This window comes from Vespula vulgaris, chromosome 7 (assembly GCF_905475345.1).
Source record: "Vespula vulgaris chromosome 7, iyVesVulg1.1, whole genome shotgun sequence".
In the NCBI taxonomy this organism is placed as follows: domain Eukaryota; kingdom Metazoa; phylum Arthropoda; class Insecta; order Hymenoptera; family Vespidae; genus Vespula; species Vespula vulgaris.
The window spans coordinates 7603707-7630345 of NC_066592.1; the positions used below are offsets into that span (position 1 = coordinate 7603707).

At 37.2% G+C, this 26639-nt stretch overlaps 1 protein-coding gene and 2 long non-coding RNA genes across 49 annotated transcripts in view; 1 reads left to right on the plus strand and 2 right to left on the minus strand.

The window, feature by feature from the left end:
* Positions 1-343: 343 nt before the first annotated feature.
* On the minus strand, positions 344-12114 carry LOC127065001 (uncharacterized). Of its 42 annotated transcripts, XR_007781888.1 has the most exons (12): positions 11985-12114; positions 11576-11730; positions 9699-9797; positions 8655-8809; positions 6877-7003; positions 5988-6114; positions 5508-5606; positions 3222-3348; positions 2841-2967; positions 1571-1697; positions 1162-1316; positions 956-1034 (listed from the first exon to the last, which is right to left on the minus strand). It is a non-coding gene; the product is annotated as an uncharacterized LOC127065001 (long non-coding RNA). The 42 variants fall into 42 exon arrangements; XR_007781887.1 differs by lacking the exon at positions 8655-8809 and having other exon boundaries at positions 6877-7031; XR_007781891.1 differs by lacking the exons at positions 5508-5606; positions 6877-7003 and adding an exon at positions 3857-3955.
* A 1061-nt stretch (positions 12115-13175) lies between these two features.
* On the minus strand, positions 13176-22328 carry LOC127065003 (uncharacterized). The gene is made up of 2 exons (XR_007781928.1): positions 22032-22328; positions 13176-14559 (listed from the first exon to the last, which is right to left on the minus strand). It is a non-coding gene; the product is annotated as an uncharacterized LOC127065003 (long non-coding RNA).
* Positions 22329-22483: 155 nt separating this feature from the next.
* Positions 22484-26639, plus strand: part of LOC127064992 (TLD domain-containing protein 2) — a 103428-nt gene continuing 99272 nt past the window's right edge. For 5 of the 6 annotated variants that reach the window (XM_050996752.1, XM_050996755.1, XM_050996756.1 and 2 more), the window contains exon 1: positions 22484-25118. In XM_050996752.1, the coding sequence (XP_050852709.1) occupies positions 24370-25118 (749 nt within the window). In that variant the 5' untranslated portion in view covers positions 22484-24369. The remainder of the gene's footprint in view (positions 25119-26639) is intronic. The other variant, XM_050996757.1, reaches the window with a different exon arrangement.

The following is a 26639-nucleotide window of genomic DNA, read 5'->3' on the forward strand; positions in this document are numbered from 1 at the left end:
CATTTTTCATAGCACAATAACACTTATCAAGCGATGGCATTACTTCAACTACCACCACTTCGCGCATAACGCGATGCTGATATAAAACTTTGTTTGCGGGAAAACTGAACGCTTTCGCAGAAATTTGAATTTTGTACAGGAGACAATAGTTAACCTAGGATTTCACGTGCCACCTCTGTACACATCATGTGATCCTAGTACCAAACTCGGTTTGCGGGAAACTTGGGCGGTTTAGCTAGAATTTGAACTGTTAACAGGAGATGATGACTTACCTGGAGGTGGCAGGATTTCACATGCCACCTCTTGTCACATCATGTGATCCTAGTACAAAACTCGGTTTGCGGGAAACTTGCACGGTTTAGCGGGAATTTGAACTGTTAAAAGGAGATGATGACTGACCTGGAGGGGGCAGGATTTCACGTGCCACCTCTTTACACATCATGTGATCCTAGTACAAAACTCGATTTGCGGGAAACTTGCACGGTTTAGCGGGAATTTGAACTGTTAAGAGGAGATGATGACTGACCTGGAGGGGGCAGGATTTCACGTGCCACCTCTTTACACATCATGTGATCCTAGTACAAAACTCGGTTTGCGGGAAACTTGCACGGTTTAGCGGGAATTTGAACTGTTAAAAGGAGATGATGACTGACCTGGAGGGGGCAGGATTTCACGTGCCACCTCTTTACACATCATGTGATCCTAGTACAAAACTCGATTTGCGGGAAAATAGGACGCTTTTTCAGTTATTTGAATTTTTAACAGGAGGCAATAGGGTAACTGGAGGTGGTAGGATATCACGTGCCACCTCTTTACACATCATGTGATCCTAGTACAAAACTCGGTTTGCGGGAAACTTGCACGGTTTAACGGGAATTTGAACTGTTAAGAGGAGATGATGACTGATCTGGAGGTGGTAGGATATCACGTGCCACCTCTGTACACATCATGTGATCCTAGTACCAAACTCGGTTTGCGGGAAACTTGGGCGGTTTAGCTAGAATTTGAACTGTTAACAGGAGATGATGACTGACCTGGAGGGGGCAGGATTTCACGTGCCACCTCTTTACACATCATGTGATCCTAGTACCAAACTCGGTTTGCGGGAAACTTGCACGGTTTAGCGGGAATTTGAACTGTTAAAAGGAGATGATGACTGACCTGGAGGGGGCAGGATTTCACGTGCCACCTCTTTACACATCATGTGATCCTAGTACAAAACTCGATTTGCGGGAAACTTGCACGGTTTAGCGGGAATTTGAACTGTTAAGAGGAGATGATGACTGATCTGGAGGGGGCAGGATTTCACGTGCCACCTCTTTACACATCATGTGATCCTAATACTAAACTCGGTTTGCGGGAAAATAGGACGCTTTTTCAGTTATTTGAATTTTTAACAGGAGGCAATAGGGTAACTGGAGGTGGTAGGATATCACGTGCCACCTCTGTACACATCATGTGATCCTAGTACAAAACTCGCTTTGCGGGAAACTTGGACGGTTTAGCGGGAATTTGAACTGTTAAGAGGAGATGATGACTGATCTGGAGGGGGCAGGATTTCACGTGCCACCTCTTTACACATCATGTGATCCTAGTACAAAACTCGGTTTGCGGGAAACTTGCACGGTTTAGCGGGAATTTGAACTGATAAGAGGAGATGATGACTGATCTGGAGGGGGCAGGATTTCACGTGCCACCTCTTTACACATCATGTGATCCTAATACTAAACTCGGTTTGCGGGAAAATAGGACGCTTTTTCAGTTATTTGAATTTTTAACAGGAGGCAATAGGGTAACTGGAGGTGGTAGGATATCACGTGCCACCTCTGTACACATCATGTGATCCTAGTACAAAACTCGGTTTGCGGGAAACTTGGACGGTTTAGCGGGAATTTGAACTGTTAAGAGGAGATGATGACTGATCTGGAGGGGGCAGGATTTCACGTGCCACCTCTTTACACATCATGTGATCCTAATACTAAACTCGGTTTGCGGGAAAATAGGACGCTTTTTCAGTTATTTGAATTTTTAACAGGAGGCAATAGGGTAACTGGAGGTGGTAGGATATCACGTGCCACCTCTGTACACATCATGTGATCCTAGTACAAAACTCGGTTTGCGGGAAACTTGGACGGTTTAGCGGGAATTTGAACTGTTAAGAGGAGATGATGACTGATCTGGAGGGGGCAGGATTTCACGTGCCACCTCTTTACACATCATGTGATCCTAGTACAAAACTCGGTTTGCGGGAAACTTGCACGGTTTAACGGGAATTTGAACTGTTAAGAGGAGATGATGACTGATCTGGAGGGGGCAGGATTTCACGTGCCACCTCTTTACACATCATGTGATCCTAGTACAAAACTCGGTTTGCGGGAAACTTGCACGGTTTAGCGGGAATTTGAACTGTTAAGAGGAGATGATGACTGACCTGGAGGGGGCAGGATTTCACGTGCCACCTCTTTACACATCATGTGATCCTAGTACAAAACTCGATTTGCGGGAAACTTGCACGGTTTAGCGGAAATTTGAACTGTTAAGAGGAGATGATGACTGATCTGGAGGTGGTAGGATATCACGTGCCACCTCTGTACACATCATGTGATCCTAATACTAAACTCGGTTTGCGGGAAAATAGGATGCTTTTTCAGTTATTTGAATTTTTAACAGGAGGCAATAGGGTAACTGGAGGTGGTAGGATATCACGTGCCACCTCTGTACACATCATGTGATCCTAGTACCAAACTCGGTTTGCGGGAAACTTGGACGGTTTAGCTAGAATTTGAACTGTTAACAGAAGATGATGACTTACCTGGAGGTGGCAGGATTTCACATGCCACCTCTTTACACATCATGTGATCCTAGTACAAAACTCGATTTGCGGGAAACTTGCACGGTTTAGCGGGAATTTGAACTGTTAAGAGGAGATGATGACTGATCTGGAGGGGGCAGGATTTCACGTGCCACCTCTTTACACATCATGTGATCCTAGTACAAAACTCGGTTTGCGGGAAACTTGGACGCTTTCGTAGAAATTTGAATTTTTAACGGGAGACAATAGGGTAACTGGAGGTGGTAGGATATCACGTGCCACCTCTGTACACATCATGTGATCCTAGTACCAAACTCGGTTTGCGGGAAACTTGGACGGTTTAGCTAGAATTTGAACTGTTAACAGAAGATGATGACTTACCTGGAGGTGGCAGGATTTCACATGCCACCTCTTTACACATCATGTGATCCTAGTACAAAACTCGATTTGCGGGAAACTTGCACGGTTTAGCGGGAATTTGAACTGTTAAGAGGAGATGATGACTGATCTGGAGGGGGCAGGATTTCACGTGCCACCTCTTTACACATCATGTGATCCTAGTACAAAACTCGGTTTGCGGGAAACTTGGACGGTTTAGCGGGAATTTGAACTGTTAACAGGAGACGATGACTGACCTGGAGGGGGCAGGATTTTACGTGCCACCTCTGTACACATCATGTCATCCTAATACTAAACTCGGTTTGCGGGAAAATAGGACGCTTTTTCAGTTATTTGAATTTTTAACAGGAGGCAATAGGGTAACTGGAGGTGGTAGGATATCACGTGCCACCTCTGTACACATCATGTGATCCTAGTACCAAACTCGGTTTGCGGGAAACTTGGACGGTTTAGCTAGAATTTGAACTGTTAACTGGAGATGATGACTTACCTGGAGGTGGCAGGATTTCACATGCCACCTCTTGTCACATCATGTGATCCTAGTACAAAACTCGGTTTGCGGGAAACTTGCACGGTTTAGCGGGAATTTGAACTGTTAAAAGGAGATGATGACTGACCTGGAGGGGGCAGAATTTCACGTGCCACCTCTTTACACATCATGTGATCCTAGTACAAAACTCGATTTTCGGGAAACTTGCACGGTTTAGCGGGAATTTGAACTGTTAAGAGGAGATGATGACTGATCTGGAGGGGGCAGGATTTCACGTGCCAGCTCTTTACACATCATGTGATCCTAATACTAAACTCGGTTTGCGGGAAAATAGGACGCTTTTTCAGTTATTTGAATTTTTAACAGGAGGCAATAGGGTAACTGGAGGTGGTAGGATATCACGTGCCACCTCTGTACACATCATGTGATCCTAGTACCAAACTCGGTTTGCGAGAAACTTGGACGGTTTAGCTAGAATTTGAACTGTTAACTGGAGATGATGACTTACCTGGAGGTGGCAGGATTTCACATGCCACCTCTTGTCACATCATGTGATCCTAGTACAAAACTCGGTTTGCGGGAAACTTGCACGGTTTAGCGGGAATTTGAACTGTTAAAAGGAGATGATGACTGACCTGGAGGGGGCAGAATTTCACGTGCCACCTCTTTACACATCATGTGATCCTAGTACAAAACTCGATTTTCGGGAAACTTGCACGGTTTAGCGGGAATTTGAACTGTTAAGAGGAGATGATGACTGATCTGGAGGGGGCAGGATTTCACGTGCCAGCTCTTTACACATCATGTGATCCTAATACTAAACTCGGTTTGCGGGAAAATAGGACGCTTTTTCAGTTATTTGAATTTTTAACAGGAGGCAATAGGGTAACTGGAGGTGGTAGGATATTACGTGCCACCTCTGTACACATCATGTGATCCTAGTACCAAACTCGGTTTGCGAGAAACTTGGACGGTTTAGCTAGAATTTGAACTGTTAACTGGAGATGATGACTTACCTGGAGGTGGCAGGATTTCACATGCCACCTCTTGTCACATCATGTGATCCTAGTACAAAACTCGGTTTGCGGGAAACTTGCACGGTTTAGCGGGAATTTGAACTGTTAAAAGGAGATGATGACTGACCTGGAGGGGGCAGAATTTCACGTGCCACCTCTTTACACATCATGTGATCCTAATACTAAACTCGGTTTGCGGGAAAATAGGACGCTTTTCCAGTTATTTGAATTTTTAACAGGAGGCAATAGGGTAACTGGAGGTGTTAGGATATCACGTGCCACCTCTGTACACATCATGTGATCCCAGTACAAAACTCGGTTTCCGGGAAACTTGGACGGTTTAGCGGGAATTTGAACTGTTAACAGGAGACGATGACTGACCTGGAGGGGGCAGGATTTTACGTGCCACCTCTGTACACATCATGTCATCCTAATACTAAACTCGGTTTGCGGGAAAATAGGACGCTTTTTCAGTTATTTGAATTTTTAACAGGAGGCAATAGGGTAACTGGAGGTGGTAGGATATCACGTGCCACCTCTGTACACATCATGTGATCCTAGTACCAAACTCGGTTTGCGGGAAACTTGGACGGTTTAGCTAGAATTTGAACTGTTAACTGGAGATGATGACTTACCTGGAGGTGGCAGGATTTCACATGCCACCTCTTGTCACATCATGTGATCCTAGTACAAAACTCGGTTTGCGGGAAACTTGCACGGTTTAGCGGGAATTTGAACTGTTAAAAGGAGATGATGACTGACCTGGAGGGGGCAGAATTTCATGTGCCACCTCTTTACACATCATGTGATCCTAGTACAAAACTCGATTTTCGGGAAACTTGCACGGTTTAGCGGGAATTTGAACTGTTAAGAGGAGATGATGACTGATCTGGAGGGGGCAGGATTTCACGTGCCAGCTCTTTACACATCATGTGATCCTAATACTAAACTCGGTTTGCGGGAAAATAGGACGCTTTTTCAGTTATTTGAATTTTTAACAGGAGGCAATAGGGTAACTTGAGGTGGTAGGATATCACGTGCCACCTCTGTACACATCATGTGATCCTAGTACCAAACTCGGTTTGCGGGAAACTTGGACGGTTTAGCTAGAATTTGAACTGTTAACTGGAGATGATGACTTACCTGGAGGTGGCAGGATTTCACATGCCACCTCTTGTCACATCATGTGATCCTAGTACAAAACTCGGTTTGCGGGAAACTTGCACGGTTTAGCGGGAATTTGAACTGTTAAAAGGAGATGATGACTGACCTGGAGGGGGCAGGATTTCACGTGCCACCTCTTTACACATCATGTGATCCTAGTACAAAACTCGATTTTCGGGAAACTTGCACGGTTTAGCGGGAATTTGAACTGTTAAGAGGAGATGATGACTGATCTGGAGGGGGCAGGATTTCACGTGCCACCTCTTTACACATCATGTGATCCTAATACTAAACTCGGTTTGCGGGAAAATAGGACGCTTTTTCAGTTATTTGAATTTTTAACAGGAGGCAATAGGGTAACTGGAGGTGGTAGGATATCACGTGCCACCTCTGTACACATCATGTGATCCTAGTACCAAACTCGATTTTCGGGAAACTTGGTCGCTTTCGTAGAAATTTGAATTTTTAACGGGAGACAATAGGGTAACTGGAGGTGGTAGGATATCACGTGCCACCTCTGTACACATCAGGTGATCCTAGTACCAAACTCGGTTTGCGGGAAACTTGGGCGGTTTAGCTAGAATTTGAACTGTTAACAGGAGATGATGACTGACCTGGAGGGGGCAGGATTTCACGTGCCACCTCTTTACACATCATGTGATCCTAGTACAAAACTCGATTTGCGGGAAACTTGCACGGTTTAGCGGGAATTTGAACTGTTAAGAGGAGATGATGACTGATCTGGAGGGGGCAGGATTTCACGTGCCACCTCTTTACACATCATGTGATCCTAGTACAAAACTCGATTTGCGGGAAACTTGCACGGTTTAGCGGGAATTTGAACTGTTAAGAGGAGATGATGACTGATCTGGAGGGGGCAGGATTTCACGTGCCACCTCTTTACACATCATGTGATCCTAGTACAAAACTCGGTTTGCGGGAAACTTGCACGGTTTAGCGGGAATTTGAACTGTTAAAAGGAGATGATGACTGACCTGGAGGGGGCAGGATTTCACGTGCCACCTCTTTACACATCATGTGATCCTAGTACAAAACTCGATTTGCGGGAAACTTGCACGGTTTAGCGGGAATTTGAACTGTTAAGAGGAGATGATGACTGACCTGGAGGGGGCAGGATTTCACGTGCCACCTCTTTACACATCATGTGATCCTAATACTAAACTCGGTTTGCGGGAAAATAGGACGCTTTTTCAGTTATTTGAATTTTTAACAGGAGGCAATAGGGTAACTGGAGGTGGTAGGATATCACGTGCCACCTCTGTACACATCATGTGATCCTAGTACAAAACTCGGTTTGCGGGAAACTTGGACGCTTTCGTAGAAATTTGAATTTTTAACGGGAGACAATAGGGTAACTGGAGGTGGTAGGATATCACGTGCCACCTCTGTACACATCATGTGATCCTAGTACGAAACTCGGTTTGCGGGAAACTTGGACGCTTTCGTAGAAATTTGAATTTTTAACGGGAGACAATAGGGTAACTGGAGGTGGTAGGATATCACGTGCCACCTCTGTACACATCATGTGATCCTAGTACGAAACTCGGTTTGCGGGAAACTTGGACGCTTTCGTAGAAATTTGAATTTTTAACGGGAGACAATAGGGTAACTGGAGGTGGTAGGATATCACGTGCCACCTCTGTACACATCATGTGATCCTAGTACGAAACTCGGTTTGCGGGAAACTTGGACGGTTTAGCTAGAATTTGAACTGTTAACAAGAGATGATGACTGACCTGGAGGGGGCAGGATTTCACGTGCCACCTCTTGTCACATCATGTAATCCTAATACAAAACTCCGTTTGCGGGAAACTTGGACGGTTTACCGGGAATTTGAACTGTTAAGAGGAGATGATGACTGACCTGGAGGGGGCAGGATTTCACGTGCCACCTCTTGTCACATCATGTAATCCTAGTATAAAACTCGGTTTGTGGGAAACTTGGACGCTTTCGCAGAAATTTGAATTTTTAACGGGAGACAATAGGGTAACTGGAGGTGGTAGGATATCACGTGCCACCTCTGTACACATCATGTGATCCTAGTACGAAACTCGGTTTGCGGGAAACTTGGACGCTTTCGTAGAAATTTGAATTTTTAACGGGAGACAATAGGGTAACTGGAGGTGGTAGGATATCACGTGCCACCTCTGTACACATCATGTGATCCTAGTACGAAACTCGGTTTGCGGGAAACTTGGACGCTTTCGTAGAAATTTGAATTTTTAACGGGAGACAATAGGGTAACTGGAGGTGGTAGGATATCACGTGCCACCTCTGTACACATCATGTGATCCTAGTACGAAACTCGGTTTGCGGGAAACTTGGACGGTTTAGCTAGAATTTGAACTGTTAACAAGAGATGATGACTGACCTGGAGGGGGCAGGGTTTCATGTGACACCTCTTTACACATCATGTGATCCTAGTACCGAACTCGGTTTGCGGGAAACTTGGACGGTTTAGCTAGAATTTGAACTGTTAACAGGAGATGATGACTTATCTGGAGGGGGCAGGATTTCACGTGCCACCTCTTGTCACATCATGTAATCCTAATACAAAACTCGATTTGCGGGAAACTTGCACGGTTTAGCGGGAATTTGAACTGTTAAGAGGAGATGATGACTGATCTGGAGGGGGCAGGATTTCACGTGCCACCTCTTGTCACATCATGTAATCCTAATACAAAACTCCCTTTGCGGGAAACTTGGACGGTTTAGCGGGAATTTGAACTGTTAAGAGGAGATGATGACTGACCTGGAGGGGGCAGGATTTCACGTGCCACCTCTTTACACATCATGTGATCCTAGTACAAAACTCGGTTTGCGGGAAACTTGCACGGTTTAGCGGGAATTTGAACTGTTAAGAGGAGATGATGACTGACCTGGAGGGGGCAGGATTTCACGTGCCACCTCTTGTCACATCATGTAATCCTAATACAAAACTCCGTTTGCGGGAAACTTGGACGGTTTACCGGGAATTTGAACTGTTAAGAGGAGATGATGACTGACCTGGAGGGGGCAGGATTTCACGTGCCACCTCTTGTCACATCATGTGATCCTAGTACAAAACTCGATTTTCGGGAAACTTGCACGGTTTAGCGGGAATTTGAACTGTTAAGAGGAGATGATGACTGATCTGGAGGGGGCAGGATTTCACGTGCCACCTCTTTACACATCATGTGATCCTAATACTAAACTCGGTTTGCGGGAAAATAGGACGCTTTTTCAGTTATTTGAATTTTTAACAGGAGGCAATAGGGTAACTGGAGGTGGTAGGATATCACGTGCCACCTCTGTACACATCATGTGATCCTAGTACCAAACTCGATTTTCGGGAAACTTGGTCGCTTTCGTAGAAATTTGAATTTTTAACGGGAGACAATAGGGTAACTGGAGGTGGTAGGATATCACGTGCCACCTCTGTACACATCAGGTGATCCTAGTACCAAACTCGGTTTGCGGGAAACTTGGGCGGTTTAGCTAGAATTTGAACTGTTAACAGGAGATGATGACTGACCTGGAGGGGGCAGGATTTCACGTGCCACCTCTTTACACATCATGTGATCCTAGTACAAAACTCGATTTGCGGGAAACTTGCACGGTTTAGCGGGAATTTGAACTGTTAAGAGGAGATGATGACTGATCTGGAGGGGGCAGGATTTCACGTGCCACCTCTTTACACATCATGTGATCCTAGTACAAAACTCGATTTGCGGGAAACTTGCACGGTTTAGCGGGAATTTGAACTGTTAAGAGGAGATGATGACTGATCTGGAGGGGGCAGGATTTCACGTGCCACCTCTTTACACATCATGTGATCCTAGTACAAAACTCGGTTTGCGGGAAACTTGCACGGTTTAGCGGGAATTTGAACTGTTAAAAGGAGATGATGACTGACCTGGAGGGGGCAGGATTTCACGTGCCACCTCTTTACACATCATGTGATCCTAGTACAAAACTCGATTTGCGGGAAACTTGCACGGTTTAGCGGGAATTTGAACTGTTAAGAGGAGATGATGACTGACCTGGAGGGGGCAGGATTTCACGTGCCACCTCTTTACACATCATGTGATCCTAATACTAAACTCGGTTTGCGGGAAAATAGGACGCTTTTTCAGTTATTTGAATTTTTAACAGGAGGCAATAGGGTAACTGGAGGTGGTAGGATATCACGTGCCACCTCTGTACACATCATGTGATCCTAGTACAAAACTCGGTTTGCGGGAAACTTGGACGCTTTCGTAGAAATTTGAATTTTTAACGGGAGACAATAGGGTAACTGGAGGTGGTAGGATATCACGTGCCACCTCTGTACACATCATGTGATCCTAGTACGAAACTCGGTTTGCGGGAAACTTGGACGCTTTCGTAGAAATTTGAATTTTTAACGGGAGACAATAGGGTAACTGGAGGTGGTAGGATATCACGTGCCACCTCTGTACACATCATGTGATCCTAGTACGAAACTCGGTTTGCGGGAAACTTGGACGCTTTCGTAGAAATTTGAATTTTTAACGGGAGACAATAGGGTAACTGGAGGTGGTAGGATATCACGTGCCACCTCTGTACACATCATGTGATCCTAGTACGAAACTCGGTTTGCGGGAAACTTGGACGGTTTAGCTAGAATTTGAACTGTTAACAAGAGATGATGACTGACCTGGAGGGGGCAGGATTTCACGTGCCACCTCTTGTCACATCATGTAATCCTAATACAAAACTCCGTTTGCGGGAAACTTGGACGGTTTACCGGGAATTTGAACTGTTAAGAGGAGATGATGACTGACCTGGAGGGGGCAGGATTTCACGTGCCACCTCTTGTCACATCATGTAATCCTAGTATAAAACTCGGTTTGTGGGAAACTTGGACGCTTTCGCAGAAATTTGAATTTTTAACGGGAGACAATAGGGTAACTGGAGGTGGTAGGATATCACGTGCCACCTCTGTACACATCATGTGATCCTAGTACGAAACTCGGTTTGCGGGAAACTTGGACGCTTTCGTAGAAATTTGAATTTTTAACGGGAGACAATAGGGTAACTGGAGGTGGTAGGATATCACGTGCCACCTCTGTACACATCATGTGATCCTAGTACGAAACTCGGTTTGCGGGAAACTTGGACGCTTTCGTAGAAATTTGAATTTTTAACGGGAGACAATAGGGTAACTGGAGGTGGTAGGATATCACGTGCCACCTCTGTACACATCATGTGATCCTAGTACGAAACTCGGTTTGCGGGAAACTTGGACGGTTTAGCTAGAATTTGAACTGTTAACAAGAGATGATGACTGACCTGGAGGGGGCAGGGTTTCATGTGACACCTCTTTACACATCATGTGATCCTAGTACCGAACTCGGTTTGCGGGAAACTTGGACGGTTTAGCTAGAATTTGAACTGTTAACAGGAGATGATGACTTATCTGGAGGGGGCAGGATTTCACGTGCCACCTCTTGTCACATCATGTAATCCTAATACAAAACTCGATTTGCGGGAAACTTGCACGGTTTAGCGGGAATTTGAACTGTTAAGAGGAGATGATGACTGATCTGGAGGGGGCAGGATTTCACGTGCCACCTCTTGTCACATCATGTAATCCTAATACAAAACTCCCTTTGCGGGAAACTTGGACGGTTTAGCGGGAATTTGAACTGTTAAGAGGAGATGATGACTGACCTGGAGGGGGCAGGATTTCACGTGCCACCTCTTTACACATCATGTGATCCTAGTACAAAACTCGGTTTGCGGGAAACTTGCACGGTTTAGCGGGAATTTGAACTGTTAAGAGGAGATGATGACTGACCTGGAGGGGGCAGGATTTCACGTGCCACCTCTTGTCACATCATGTAATCCTAATACAAAACTCCGTTTGCGGGAAACTTGGACGGTTTACCGGGAATTTGAACTGTTAAGAGGAGATGATGACTGACCTGGAGGGGGCAGGATTTCACGTGCCACCTCTTGTCACATCATGTAATCCTAGTACAAAACTCGGTTTGTGGGAAACTTGGACGCTTTTGCAGAAATTTGAATTTTTAACGGGAGACAATAGGGTAACTGGAGGTGGTAGGATTTCACGTGCCACCTCTTTACACATCATGTGATCCTAGTACAAAACTCGGTTTGCGGGAAAATAGGACGCTTTTTCAGTTATTTGAATTTTTAACAGGAGATGATGACTTACCTGGAGGTGGCAGGATTTCACCTGCTACCTCTTGTCACATCATGTGATCCTAATACTAAACTCGGTTTGCGGGGAACCTGAACGCTTTGTTTTTCATTTAATTATTAACAGGAGATGATAGCTTACCTCTATTTGGCTGGATTTTACTTGATTTGGATATGAAGTTTAAGGATAGGATGTAATAAAGAATGCTCAAATTTTTTTTATATTATCTGGTTTGATATAACTTTTATTAGTTATTCTTGATTACTACATTATTTTTAATTATTATATGTATAAATCATTTATTTCACATGTTACGCTGTAGTATAATACAATATAGTGCATGAATGTTCCTCATATAAATAAAGGAGGAATTTCTTATCTTCTCTCATGATTTTCAGAATAGCTATTTATGTAAACGGAATTTATTTCGTATGAAGTTCGTCCTTTGTTTACGATATTTATTTAAAATGCTGACTTATTAATGATGCGAGATCGTAATACCAAGGAATTAGGTATTTTATAATGTAATTAATATTTCAATTGATACATGATAATATGTATTGTATTGTATATTGCAATAAGTACATATAAAAATGTATTCACTTGCATATAACTATTGTTTTGTATTATGATAATACATTTTTATAATTATATTTATTAACAGTTGTTTATTGTTGTTATATTGTATGATATATCGTTTATGTAATATCATATAATAATTTACATTCATTTATATATCTGTATTGTGTGAATGTGTGAGCTGTTTTTATTTTGCTATGATGGAATGTAAATCTCGAATTGTCTATTCTAATAAAATTTGAAGAGAAGAGTACATCACATCAAGCAGACGTAAGAAACAAAATGGCGCAAAAAAGTACAATAGAACGATACTTTCTGTTAATTTAAATTCATTTAGCGTTTATTGTGACGAGCGTCTCGCACTTTGCATTTGAAAAGGCATCTCGAATTTAACTTCACAAAATTTGTTATGGAGTTCTAAGAAAGCACATAAAGGTAAATAAATAGAAACGGTCATCAAGTAAGTGAGAGAGAGGAAAAGAGAGATAGGGATAAAGATAAATAAAGAAAAACTCAAAAGGTGAAACGAATGGAAAAGGAAAGATTTAATGAAAGAAAGAAAAAGAACATGCGAAAATGGTTACAGAAGGGAATGATTGAGACAGATATACATACATACATACATACATACATACGTACATGCGTACACATACGTACATTCGTACACATACGTACATTCGTACACATACGTACATGCGTACACATACGTACATGCGTACACATACGTACATGTGTACACATGCGTACATGTGTACACATGCGTACATGCGTACATGCGTACATGCGTACATGCGTACATACGTACATACGTACATACGTACATACGTACATACGTACATACGTACATACAAGCGTACATACATACATACATACATACATACATACATACATACATACATACATACATACATATGTACATACATACGTACGTACACACACACGCGCGCGCGCGCACGCTCACACACACTCGTACATACACATATACGTACATACATATATACGTACATACATATATACGTACATACATATATACGTACATACACATATACGTACATACATATATACGTACATACATATATACGTACATACATATATACGTTCATACATATATACGTACATACATACATACAAGCATACATACATACATACATACATACAAGCATACATACATACATACATACATACATACATACATACATACATGTACATGTACATGTACATGTACATATATATTTGATTACATATGTGGATATATATATATTCACATATCTCCATATATACATATCCACATATATATAGCATTTATATGCGTGCTTAGATCTCTCTTCTTAAGAAATAACTTTACTAACATAAAGACTATATACAGTCTATCGAGAAATCGAGGTTCCAATGCATGTGTTACTATTGTTTAACTGTTTATCGTCGTTCACATACATATATATAGACAAATACATAAAAGAGAATCAAATAATGGAGAAACAGGTTTACGTACGACCACCGGAATCGCAACGAACTTCTCTCTTCGCTTCCTCGAAAGCGTATGAGGACGACAAAGATATATGTGTATAAATATACATGCGCACACGGTGGGAGTGAGTAAGCGGTAGAGGGGGCAGATACTGTGACAAGTTTTCTTTATTGTCGTCGTCTTCGTCTTTTACTTCTTCGTGTTCTTCATCTTCTTCGTCTTCTTCGTTTTCTTCGTTTTCTTTATCTTCGTCTTCTTCGTTTTCTTTATCTTCATCGGCTTCGTCGTCTTCTTCATCCTCTTCGTATTTTCTTTTATGATCCGATACGCGTTGATATTTTCAAATAGTTCCGTGAGTCGATATTAAATTAACCATCACGATCGATATCCTAGATCTTCCAATAGACACACCTGTTTTTCTTCTTTTGTCTTTTTCTTTTTTTCCTAAAACATAGTTTGTTTGCATTATTTTTATTATTTAAAAAAACAGAGTGAAAGTGAGAGTGGGAGGGGAGACGAAGAAGTTTTTGTAATGGTAAGGAAAAAGATTAAATAAAATAGTGATTGTATAACTTCGTTTCTTTCTTTTTGTATTGTATTATTTCAATTTGCATTAATTTAAATTATATTTTAAATTGAGTTTTTTTATTTTTTTTTTTCATTTTATATGTGTGGAAAAATATTGTATCAGTATAAATGTTTGTCTTCAACTATATCGGGGTTTCGCTTTATTTTATTTTTATTAATTATATTTAATTTTCGTATTTATTAATGTAATATTTTTCAAAATTTATTAATTTAATTATTCATTAATTTTCGTCTTTAAATTCTTTATTATAGTATTTGTGTGTGTGTGTGTGTGTGTGTGTGTACATTATATATAATTAAAAGAGGAGAAAAGAAAATTAAATATCGATCCTTACAGATAAAAAAGAATTTTTATTCATAAAAATTAATTCATTTTTTATACGTATCTGTAAATTTAATGTAATTATTATCTACGTATATAAAATATATACTTTAATGGAATATATTATCTATGGAACGTCAATCTCCGAACGAAAATAGAAAAACGAATATTGTTTTACGATAATTAAATCGAAAGTCATCGTAGTGCAATGATAAGAATGACACGATCGTGCGGTTCAGACCTTAAGTTTTTATCGATCGATGACTTTCACTGGTGCGAAATCGTTGGATTCATATTACGTAAGTTATATATACATTGATATATATATATATATATATATATGATATATATATATATATATATATATATATATATATTTATATGTGTAATCATTGTGATCACTTTAATCGTTGTCGATGCACTCCACCGTCCTTTTTCTTTTTTTCTCTTTTTATCATCAAATACTATGCTTGCGTTTTGTAAAATCACTATCAGCTATGGTTACAAAAGTAAAAGTGCGTGAAATATATTTTTCTAGATTCTAATGATAACTATAGTCATCTATTGCTTCTTAGAAAAGTACTTGCGTAACATTAATTCACTCATACTTCGAAAACTTTTTATTTTATTATCATTATATAGTACAATACGATAGATATTTATAACAAAATCTTTTAACGGTATAGAAAAGATTTTGATTTATTTATAATTTTATTTCTTTATACATTTTTATTTATATTTATAATTTCTAATAAATTATATTGTTGGAAGTAACGATTATTGAATTGGTTAATAACTACTGGACAAACAATGGAAAAATTTTTAATATTACACAATATATTTCGAATATAAATAATTTTAATTTTTAGTCTTAATTTTACAATAAATTTGTTTAACCCTCTGTAATTAAATTTTTCTTTCGTGTTTACCATGAAGAAAAATAAAATTATATAACATGCAAGTTGTAATATTGCTTAAATGTATATATAAATAATATAATATAATATAATAATTATTATTATTATTGCTGTTATATTTATCATTGCTCTTAATATCTTCGATTTATTTTTTATTTGTAATTACTCTGTCTACTTCTCTATATATTTCTTTTTTATTTTCTATTTTATTTATTTATTTATTTATTTTTTTTTCTATCGGAAGTTCTATTTGTATAGCGAGCTATTTTTGATCATCTTTCCCTTCCTAGATTTCCTTTTCTAATTTGAGTGACCGTCAGAGTTAACAAGATACGGACGTACGAAACTGTCCAAACAATTGGTCAATTCGTCCGCGACCAATTACAGAATTGCACCATGAAAATACACCGCTCGTTCTTAATTCGATTCAGCCAATTAAAGCTCCTAAGCTGTTGTACAAGCCAACGAATATCACAAGCCCCGCTTTTATACGATCGTTTTAAAGAGTTAGAGGAAACATTTTCTTGTAGTTTTAACGTAGGATCATTAAAATTAGGAACTAACAACTTCCACTACATGTGTGTATGTGTGTAACTATGAAAATGTCTGTTTCTTCTCTGTTCTACAAATGTTATTTATTTTGTTCGAGTAACCATGTAAATGTTACACTGAGTAAAATAAATGTAATCTAATTTTTTATTAACCAAATATATCCTAATTATTTTTTTTCTTTTCTTTTTTTCTTCTGACAAAAATGTATGCATTTAGTTCTTTTAAATAAGGGTAAAAGATATTATGGCTATTTTATTTTATTTCTTAATTTTTATTGTATTATAAATTATAATAATTATAATGATAGAAATCATGAGATTTACAAAATAACGAATACACGATTTTATTTATCTTAAACATTTTTTATTGAATTTATTTTAATTTCTCCTTTTTTCATTCGTTCCTTTCTTTTGCTTGAGAAAAATTTAATGTTTTCGTTTTTTTAAATAACGATTAAAAATATTATTTCCATTACTTTATTGGTCAATTGATTATATCGCAAATTATTATAATAATCGTGATGATAGAAATCCTCCAAAGGTTGCAAAATCGTCTGAAGATCATAGAAATGATTTTATTTATTTCATTTATTTTTGAAATCTTCTGAAATGGAAAAGTGTTTAACAATCGGCCGATAATAATCGAAACATAAAGGTCTTGCATTTTTAAAGAACTATTTTATTGGTTTTAACCCGTTTTGACATTTCGATTATAAATAACTAATGTCGTAGCTTATTTTACATGTCCTCTGTGTATTGTATGAGTAAATGAAAATCGATATGTATCAATGAGAAAGAGATTTTTGTCATCAATTGTCTCTCTCTCTCTCTCTCTCTTTCTCTCTCTCGCGCGCGCGCGCGTTTCTGACGTCAAACTGTTCGGATATATGAACGTCCGTGGGCAGACAAATGTTACTTTTTATTCTCGTCGTCTTTTAATGATTAATTAACACCTTGCTAGTCGTTATTATCGATTTCAATATTTCGTTTATTGTTACCAAACGAGCGAATTTATCGAAGCAATAATTTAATAGTTTCACATATTTTATGCGTTTGTACGTGTATGAACTTATTGAAAAATAGAAACATTTTCTTTGTCTATTTAAATTATCTATAAATTAAAACATATTACATGACAAATTAAGAATAAAAATGTGTGTGTGTGTGTGTGTATAATCTATTTCTTGATACAATTATATACAAACATTAAATCGTGCAACGTGTTAAATTAAAGAAGAAACAATAAAAAAGAAAAAAAATCAAAGGAAAATAAGAGAAACATGATTGTAGAGAAAATTCTCGGTTCTTACAAATTATAAACCTTTTCTTTCTCTTTTTATAATTTTTCATGAAAGAAAAAGTCGAGAAACGTGCGGTAAAAACAAATTTAACGTCGTTAACCTCACACACACACACATACGCGTACACGTAGATCACGAATATACATCACGTACATCGCGTAGATATTAAAAAAAATTACTTAAAAAAGAAGAAAAAAATAGAAAAAGTAATTCTTTCAAATAATATCACAACCAACAATAACGTATAATGATAATGATAAGAAGAAGAAGAAGAAGAAGGAGAAGGAGAAGGAGAAGAGAAAAAGATGAATAGAAAAGAAAAGGAAAGAAGAAAAAACGAAAATAACGTTAGAAAGAGGAATAACAGGTACGAGTTGAAAGAGAAAATATGAAAGTAAAATGAGAGAGAAGAAACGTGTGGCGTATAGTGAGGGAGGGTTGAAGTGCAACCAGTATTAAAGGGAGAAGAAGCACTACTAGTAGTAGTAGTAGTGATAGTAGTAAAAGAAGAAGAAGAAGAAGAAAAAAGGAAAAGAAAAGTCAAGTGAGTTTGTCGAGGGGATGAGAGGGGAGAAGTCGGGCGTGGCCAGAGTTCGCTCTTTTAAAATCGGGTTAAGGTCGGCTCGCGTCGCGACGCGACGCGATGCAATGCAACGCGATGCAGTGCAGTTCATTGCAGTGCAATGCAATGCAATCCAATGCAATGAAACACATGCAGGAAAGAAAGAAAGGAAAGGAAAGAAGGAAGAAAAGAACGGTCTCTGTTTAAAAAGTGTAGCGTCGATATGCCGGTGCAACGACGATGAATCAAATTGCATAGGGTTATCAAACAAAATATAATTGCATAATACAAATATTTTTTTTTCTTTATCTCTTTTTCCTCCTTTTTCTCTTTATCAGACGATATATCGAATTATTTTTCGAAATAATGATTTTTTTTTATTTATTTTAATAAAGAATATCATGTGTGTAATGTGATTAAAAAATTAAAAAATAAATTTTATTTGATGAAGGAATAAAATGAACAGTAAATATACTGTATTAATGATTAATTATAGCGTCAAGGTATGTTGTAGATTAATTTTTTTTCTTTTTGATTTTTTATTTTTAAAAATATAAAGAGAGGGAAACAGTAAAAAGGATAGATGTAACATTTCTTTCGAATGAAAAAATGAAGAATATATCGACGAACATTTGTACGTGAATGTTTTGTTAAAGAAATAAAGGATGTGTAATAATCTTTCGATAAAAATATATTTTCTCGAACAAAGTAAAAAAATAAACAAATAAATAGGGAAAAGGAAAAAAGAAAAAAACAGCAAATCAACGGCGATATCTAATTTAATACGAGTATAAATCGTACGTATATATAAAAGTATTAAATAAAAGATTCGTATTATAATTTTCTTGTAATGGAAAAAAACAAAAAGAATTGACCAGCTATCATATAGTTTTGGCTTTATCAATATATCATACCGATGTTACAAAAATTTTGTTATCTCTACGTCTTTTTAATGTAAGAACCTATAATTTTTAAATTTTATCTATTTTTAAAAGTTCAAAGAAAAAACATGAACAATTCGTACGTAGAATTTATAATTATTACATTTGTTGTATCTCTCGTCAATATTCTTATTCGAATTTTATCGAGTTAATTTCGATTTTCGAAATTTATCTTTTACTTTAAAGTAAATAATTCGATCATATACTTATTAATATCATTTTTCTTTTTGATTATTCGCATTATATTTTATTTTCTAGATTGATAAAAAAAGAAACAGTATGTAAAAATATTGGTTTTTCTTTTTTTTTTCTTTTTCATTAACTTCGAACAATTTCTTTAATTTAAGAAACTTTTAATGCGAAGTAAAATTCTGTTTAACGAAGCTACCTCCTGACAGCTTTCTTGCTCATTATGCATTGTTTACATTTTAGTTTGGAGTGAATACTCACACATAATACTAAAAAGAAGAAAAAAAGAAGAAGAAGGAAAATAAGTGGCAGGTAGTCTCTCATGCGCAGTTTATTCAGTATTATCAATGAGAGAGTATAGCGATATTATCAAGAAAGTCTCTTCGAGATAGGGGGAATCATCAGCGTCGATGAACGATGATAACAAAGAAGATATTTTATTTAACAAGAAACCAAAGGAGATAATATTCCCTATTATACTGGATCTTCCTACGGATTCAAAAGGGGGAAGAAACTTTATGGCATCTCGTAAATCTCTTTTACATAATGCAAATACATCTACTATCACGCAAAAGATAGAAATAATCTAATGCGGATCGTTGTTCCGCGTTCTTTGTAAACAATTCGTTCGTGCGCCTCACGAAATGAAGAGAAAAACAAATCGATCGTTTTTCGTGCTACTAAAAAAAGAAAAGGGGAGAAATGAAAAAGAAAAGAGAATTGAAGAGAAAAGAAAGAAAAACGAAAGAAAGAAAGAAAGAAAGAAAGAAAGAAAGAAAGAAAAAGAAAAAGAGCAAAATTAGATAATAAATATGGACGCTTCAAAGCTGCCATGACGTATGTATCCTCTATATGACCTATAACACAAGAGATATCTTTTTAAAAGAGATTAAAATATTCCCAGCTTATTCGTCCTCGACGAATTGCATTGTAATAACGTCCATTAAATTAATTGTCTTTCTTCTCCATTTTCTTTTCTTTCATTTTTTTTTTCGAACAAAACGCATAGAACCGATTAATTAATTATTCGAAGTATTATTATTTGAGCTTTCGTTGTAAAATACTTTCCCATGGAAAATTTTTTCGCGAAATGAAACTACTCTTCATCGAACGTGTAATAAGTGATAGTAATAAATAATCAAAGAAAAAAAAACAGAAAAGAAAACAGAATTGATTGAAAAAAAAACAAACAAAAAAAAGACAAAAAAAATTGGAAGATAATTTTAATATACATGATTAACATAAGTACATGTGGATGTCGAAACGAGACAGAGACATTAATAAAGGCATGACGTTTCTCGCGTGATTTTGTTCTTCTTTTTTTCTCTTTATTTTTTTCCTTTTCTCTCTCTCTCTTCCTCATGGGAGGCAATTAAAACGCATCACAACATCTTATTTACAAGCGTCTTCGAGGAGATACGCCATTTATTAACTTCCTTCGTACCAAGCCGTTCTCATTTCGACTAAACTACATATGTATGTACTTAGTAACATTTAACCATCAATTTTTCTTGTAGGAGTTACAACAAAATTGTAATTGCAATTGCAAATGTCATTGCATTTTATAGATTCGTTCAATCGTATCTAACTAATTCTGTCATTTTCTTTTCTTTTCTTTTTTTTTCTGTTTTTGCGAGAGCATCGAATATCGATCATAAACTTTTTCATCGATTAATATTACACAATACGATAAAAATCAATTTGTCGAGGAATTTTATTGATTCAAAATAATCGCTCTAATCAATCATCCATTAACTATTAGAAATGGGAATCATAGATCGATGATATTTATTATTAGATTAATTGTGTGTGTGTGTGTGATGCGTGTAAGATAAAAACAGAAAAAAAATCACATTAAGATCACACACGCACACGCATATACATGTTATGTAGTTGTATGTCGTACGAAATTTCAATCTTATCTTAATTTATTTAACACTAAGAAATAAATTTGAAACGATAGTTCTATTTGGAAAAGAAGAAAGATCGTTCGAAGATAGGATTTTATTTAAACACATTTATGCATCGCGCAAACAAAGCTTTTCGATGAATCTATTGATAAAGAACAAAAAATAAATAAAAAAATAAAATTTTCTTTAAAAAATAGTTTTTGAAAATATTTATTGGTTATATCTAATAATAATTTCTGCAAAAAATTAAAGTTCTATATCTCCGCAATTCTTAAATAATAAAGCCTGATTAACTAACAATCTCCGAAGAATAAAGTCTCATCAATTACAATAATAATTTCTAAAAAAAGGAAGTAAAAAAGAAAAAGAGATTTACTTCTATAAAATAATATTTCGACTTGCATAGTAATAACTTCTCCAAATATAATAAAGTAATAATAATAATCGATAGAGATACAATTTCTGTAGAAAAAGAAAAAGAAAAAGAAAGAAATGACTTTCATTTGGCATTAGTAATTTTTATATATTATACATAAAGAAAATTAGTATAGGTATATATGTATATATGATGTCTGTCGTCTCTATAAATTTAATACGTATATCAAAGATGTATATATGTACGTTCAAGTAAGTACCTTCTCTTCGTACTGTTGGTTTGTAAAGGGCTGAACATTGGCAACAGTGTAGTCTCGTACACTCTCTCTCTTTCTCTCTCTGTCTCTCTCTGTCTCTCTCTCTCTCTCTTTCTCTCTTTCTCTCTTTCTCTCTCTCTCACTTGCTTGCTCGCTCGCTCACTCGCTCGTTCGCTCGTTCGCTCGTTCACTCACTCACTCACTCTATCGAAGAATCGTGCGTTTACTGGCAGCGATCGTGCCGTGCGGTTGGCGGGTGGTAGTGGCGGGACCGTGGAGGGCGGGGGAGTGTGGTGAGGGTGATGAGGGGGAGCCGTAGGAAGAGAGAGAAAGAGAGAGAGACGTAGAGAGAAGAGAGAGAAGAGAGAGAGAGGCGAGCGATGAGGACGCGAACACGAGAGACAGTTTGTTCGCTCTCTTCGAGCCGTATAAATACGAGCGGGGCCGTTCTCTCTGGTTTAGTCGCCGCGATACATGATTCTCGTGACGTTCGTCGTTTCGTCTGCAAGCGCGAAAGAAGATACGTGAACGAAATAGTATCATCCGACGTCGTTGTCATCGTCGACGTCGTCGTCGTTGTGTCGTTGTTGTTCGTCGTCGTCGTCGTCGTCGTCGTCGTCGTCGTCATCATCGTCATTGTCGTATCATAGGTAGTGTTAGTGGTGCTGGTGATATGGTGTCGTTTTACCCGTCGAGTGTGCCGCGGATTCGATAAAAAGAAACGAATCAACGAACGAGAATAATAAAATTGGTTCAAGAAAATTTTAAACGAAAGCAAAAGGATGAGATTAAATGAAATTGAATGAAATGAAATGAAATAAGCAAAAGAACGTGTGAAAAAAAATATATATGTGTGTGTATAAGTAAAAAGAAATACATAAAAAGAAAAGGATAAATAAATAATAAAAAGAATTATTACATTAGATTCTTCCGGCGCGAAAGTGTGTCTCTCTCGAAGAAAGCAGGGCTCCGTTTCATTTCGAGGAAAAGAGAAAGAGAAAGAGAAAGAAAAGGAGAAGGAAAGAGAGAGAGAAAGAGAGACAGAGAAACGGAGAGAGAGAGAGAGAGAGAGAAAGAGCAAGAGATAGAGTTGTCGAGTAACTCCAAGAAAAGCGATGAGTGAAAACCGGAAGCGTTCGTGCGTTCAACCCTCCGCGGGTGAGGGCTGAATTTGGTGGGCGCCATTTTGTTTTTTTTTTTTGGTAATCAACTTTTTTCTTTTCTTTTCTTTTTATTCCTGTTCTCACATTATCACGTAAATAAAAACTCCTCATCTTCATCATAAACTCTCGACGGTCTTCTTCTCATCTCTCTCAATATCGTACGAAAAACGCTGAGAGAGAAAGAGAGAGTAAGAGCGAGAAAAAGATAGAGAGAGAAAGATTTCACATGTGCCAAGAAAGAGGAATATCATTTTCATGTTTTGTCTGCTCTGTCCGTCTGCACTTACTGACTGACTGACTGACTGACTGACTGACTGACTGACTGACTGACTGACTGACTGATTGACTGACTGACTATAATAAACAAACGCGGGAAGTCAACTGTGAAGAAAGATCGAAGATCGATAATTATCTTTGTCTCTTTTTTCTTATTTTTTTTTTTTTTTGAAGAAGAAAGCACACGGATTATTACTATATAAAGAGAGAAAGAAAGAGAGAAAAAGATAAATAGATAGATAGATAGATAGATATATATAGAGAGAAAGACTATTAATAGAAAAAATAGAAGAAAAAGAAGAAGAAGAAGAAGAAGAAGAAGAAGAAGAGGAAGAAGAAGAGGAAGACGACGAGCTCGTCCGGAGTGAAAAGGCGGTCGTGCCGCTTTCACCGAGTATTCCTTCTCTCTCTCTATCTATCTATATATATATATACATACATACACATACATACATATATATATATACATACATATATATATATATATATATATACATTTATTCCTCTCTTTCTCTGTTGCTCCCCCGCTGACTCGTGACGGCACGTTAACGGTCTTTCGCGAACGCGGTACAGAGAAAGAAGAAATGATAACGTTCTTCCGTTTCGTCGACGAGTCGTTCGCCTCTTGAACAGTTTCTTTGCTCTTCAAAAAACAAGAATATATATATATATATTATATAGTATATATATATATTACATAGAGCAAGAAGAGAGAAGAAAGAAAGATAAAGAGATAAAGAGAAACGATTGTTGTCCTATTATCTGATACATGTTCTTATATCCATATATATATATGTGTATATACGCATATATTGATAGGTGTTAATAGTCTGTTGAATTATCCTCGTCTATTTCACAATAACAACAATAATAATAAATATAATACGGTAATTATCCGTATTATGGAAAGCGAGATGTACATTAAAGACCAAAACGAAGAAGAGGTGATAGAATATAATTTGAATAGTAAAAAGAACGGACAGCAACAACAAATCACGATGAAATACGCTTCGACTAATTCGATACCATCGACTATGGAAGAGGAAAATGAAAATACGTTCGATAGAAGAATCATGGGTGAAAGATTTGCCGGCGTTAGGTCGGCGGCATCGGCGGCCATCTTGAGAGAGAGTACTACTGGTACTGGTACTACTACTAATTCTACTACAACTAATACTAATCCGAGCACTGTATCAGCTGTTAAAGCTAGAAGGTATAGCGTACTCGAGGATTTGAAAGCACGTAGGGACAGTCTTTGGCAAAGGGCACGCCGTACTAGTACCTTCGAGGAAAAAGAAAATGCGAAACAACAGAAAATCGTTTATGGCAAGGAAAAGAGAAGGAGTAGCGATAGTGGCGCCGCCAGAAGAGGATCCGTTTTTTACGTTACCGATGATCTACTCGAAGAAAAACAGGATGTTATCGTGAATAAGGAAGAGGAAAGAGCAGCGATAATCGAAGCGAAAAAGGGACGAAGAAAATCTTGGCATCCGCTTGCCGGTGTTAAACCATCGAAATCTGAAAGAAAAAGAAAGAAGGCCGTTGTCGGTGCACCTCCCGAGCAAGTCGCCAGTGCCGAAGCACTTTACACCCATACGAGACAGAAGAGACCGTCTTGGTGGAATATATTCGTACCTGACTCAGTTTCCAGGTATTTTTACCTTTTTCTTTTCTTTTTTTACTTTTTTTTTTTTTTTTGCTCATCTACTTATCTTTCTTTCTTTCTTCATTTATTTATTTTTTTCCTCTCTTTTTTATTTTTTGTTTCGCGTTTGGAACATGAGTAATTTCCTTTTTTAATGTTCGGAGAATTGTTCTCGAGTTTATATATATATTATATATATACACACACACACACACACACACACACATCTATATACCTATATAAATCTACATTTATGTGTGTGTGTGTGTGTGTATAGCAAATATTATAAATTATAATAATTACTAAGATATTACAAAATTGCTTCTAGATATTTTATTATCGCCTCTTTTTCTTTTTTCTTTTTTGAGAATTAGAAAAGAAGAGACTAACTCCTTCCAAGGAATACGATTGAATTAGATTTCTCTTTCTGTTCATCATATTTTCTCGTATATATATATATATATTTTTTTTTTAATGTATACGATCTCCGATAAATATTCCCGTGAGATTAGAAATTGAATAGAGAACTCCGGGAAATATTACGTTCGTTAGAAGATCAAACGGGGGATTATAAAATCACTGTAATGTCGAAGGAGAAACTTATCTATTCGTTTGATTTGCCGTAAGAGTTAACGGTGTATGGAAACACATGCCGATGCAATGGGGAATTAAAATAAAATGATTTTACGGTTTAACGAATGTACAAAGTCGATCGTAGCTCGAATACGTTTTTAGAAAAGTTTCGATAAGTCGAAACCATTTGAATAATTGAATTAGTTCAATTAAAAAACTGTAATTAGACTAACGATGAGTCATAATAATTCTTAACAATGTTATTATATTGAAGTTTTGATTTCTTCAGAAATATCGTCGAAATTAAGTTTTGGATTCTTAACTGATGAAACATAAGATTAGGCTAACGATAAGTCTTAGATTATCCTTAAAAATCTAATCTTAACTAGCGAAACGTGAGATTAGACTAATGATAACTGTTAGGTTATCCTTAAAAATCTAACCTATTTTTATATATACAAACAATTCGAAATCGAGCCTTTGATTTCTAAGAAAAATCTAAGATTAGACTAACAGGATATCTCTTGATATTAATAATAACTTTATTAATATCAAGTTGTTCATTTTTATCGAAAAATTATTCGAGATCGTATTTTTGATTTCTAACAAAAATCTAAGATTATACTAACGGGAAATCTAATATCAATGGAAGTTACATAAGAAGAAATAATCTTGTTATTGAAGTTTCGCTTTTTTTTTTTTCTTTCAAATGATTTAAAAGCGTGTTGTTGATTTATGAACGATAAATCATATAATATTAATAATAATGTTATTATTATTAATCTTCTGATATCTTTTAAGAGCAGTTTGAAATTGAGTTTTGTGATTCCTAAAAAAGAAAAAGAAAAAAAAACTGCGATTAGGGGAACGAAAAATATTATAATATTAATGATAACGTTATTATAAAAGTTTTGCTTTCTTAAAAACGATATAAAATCGTGTTTTTTATTTGTG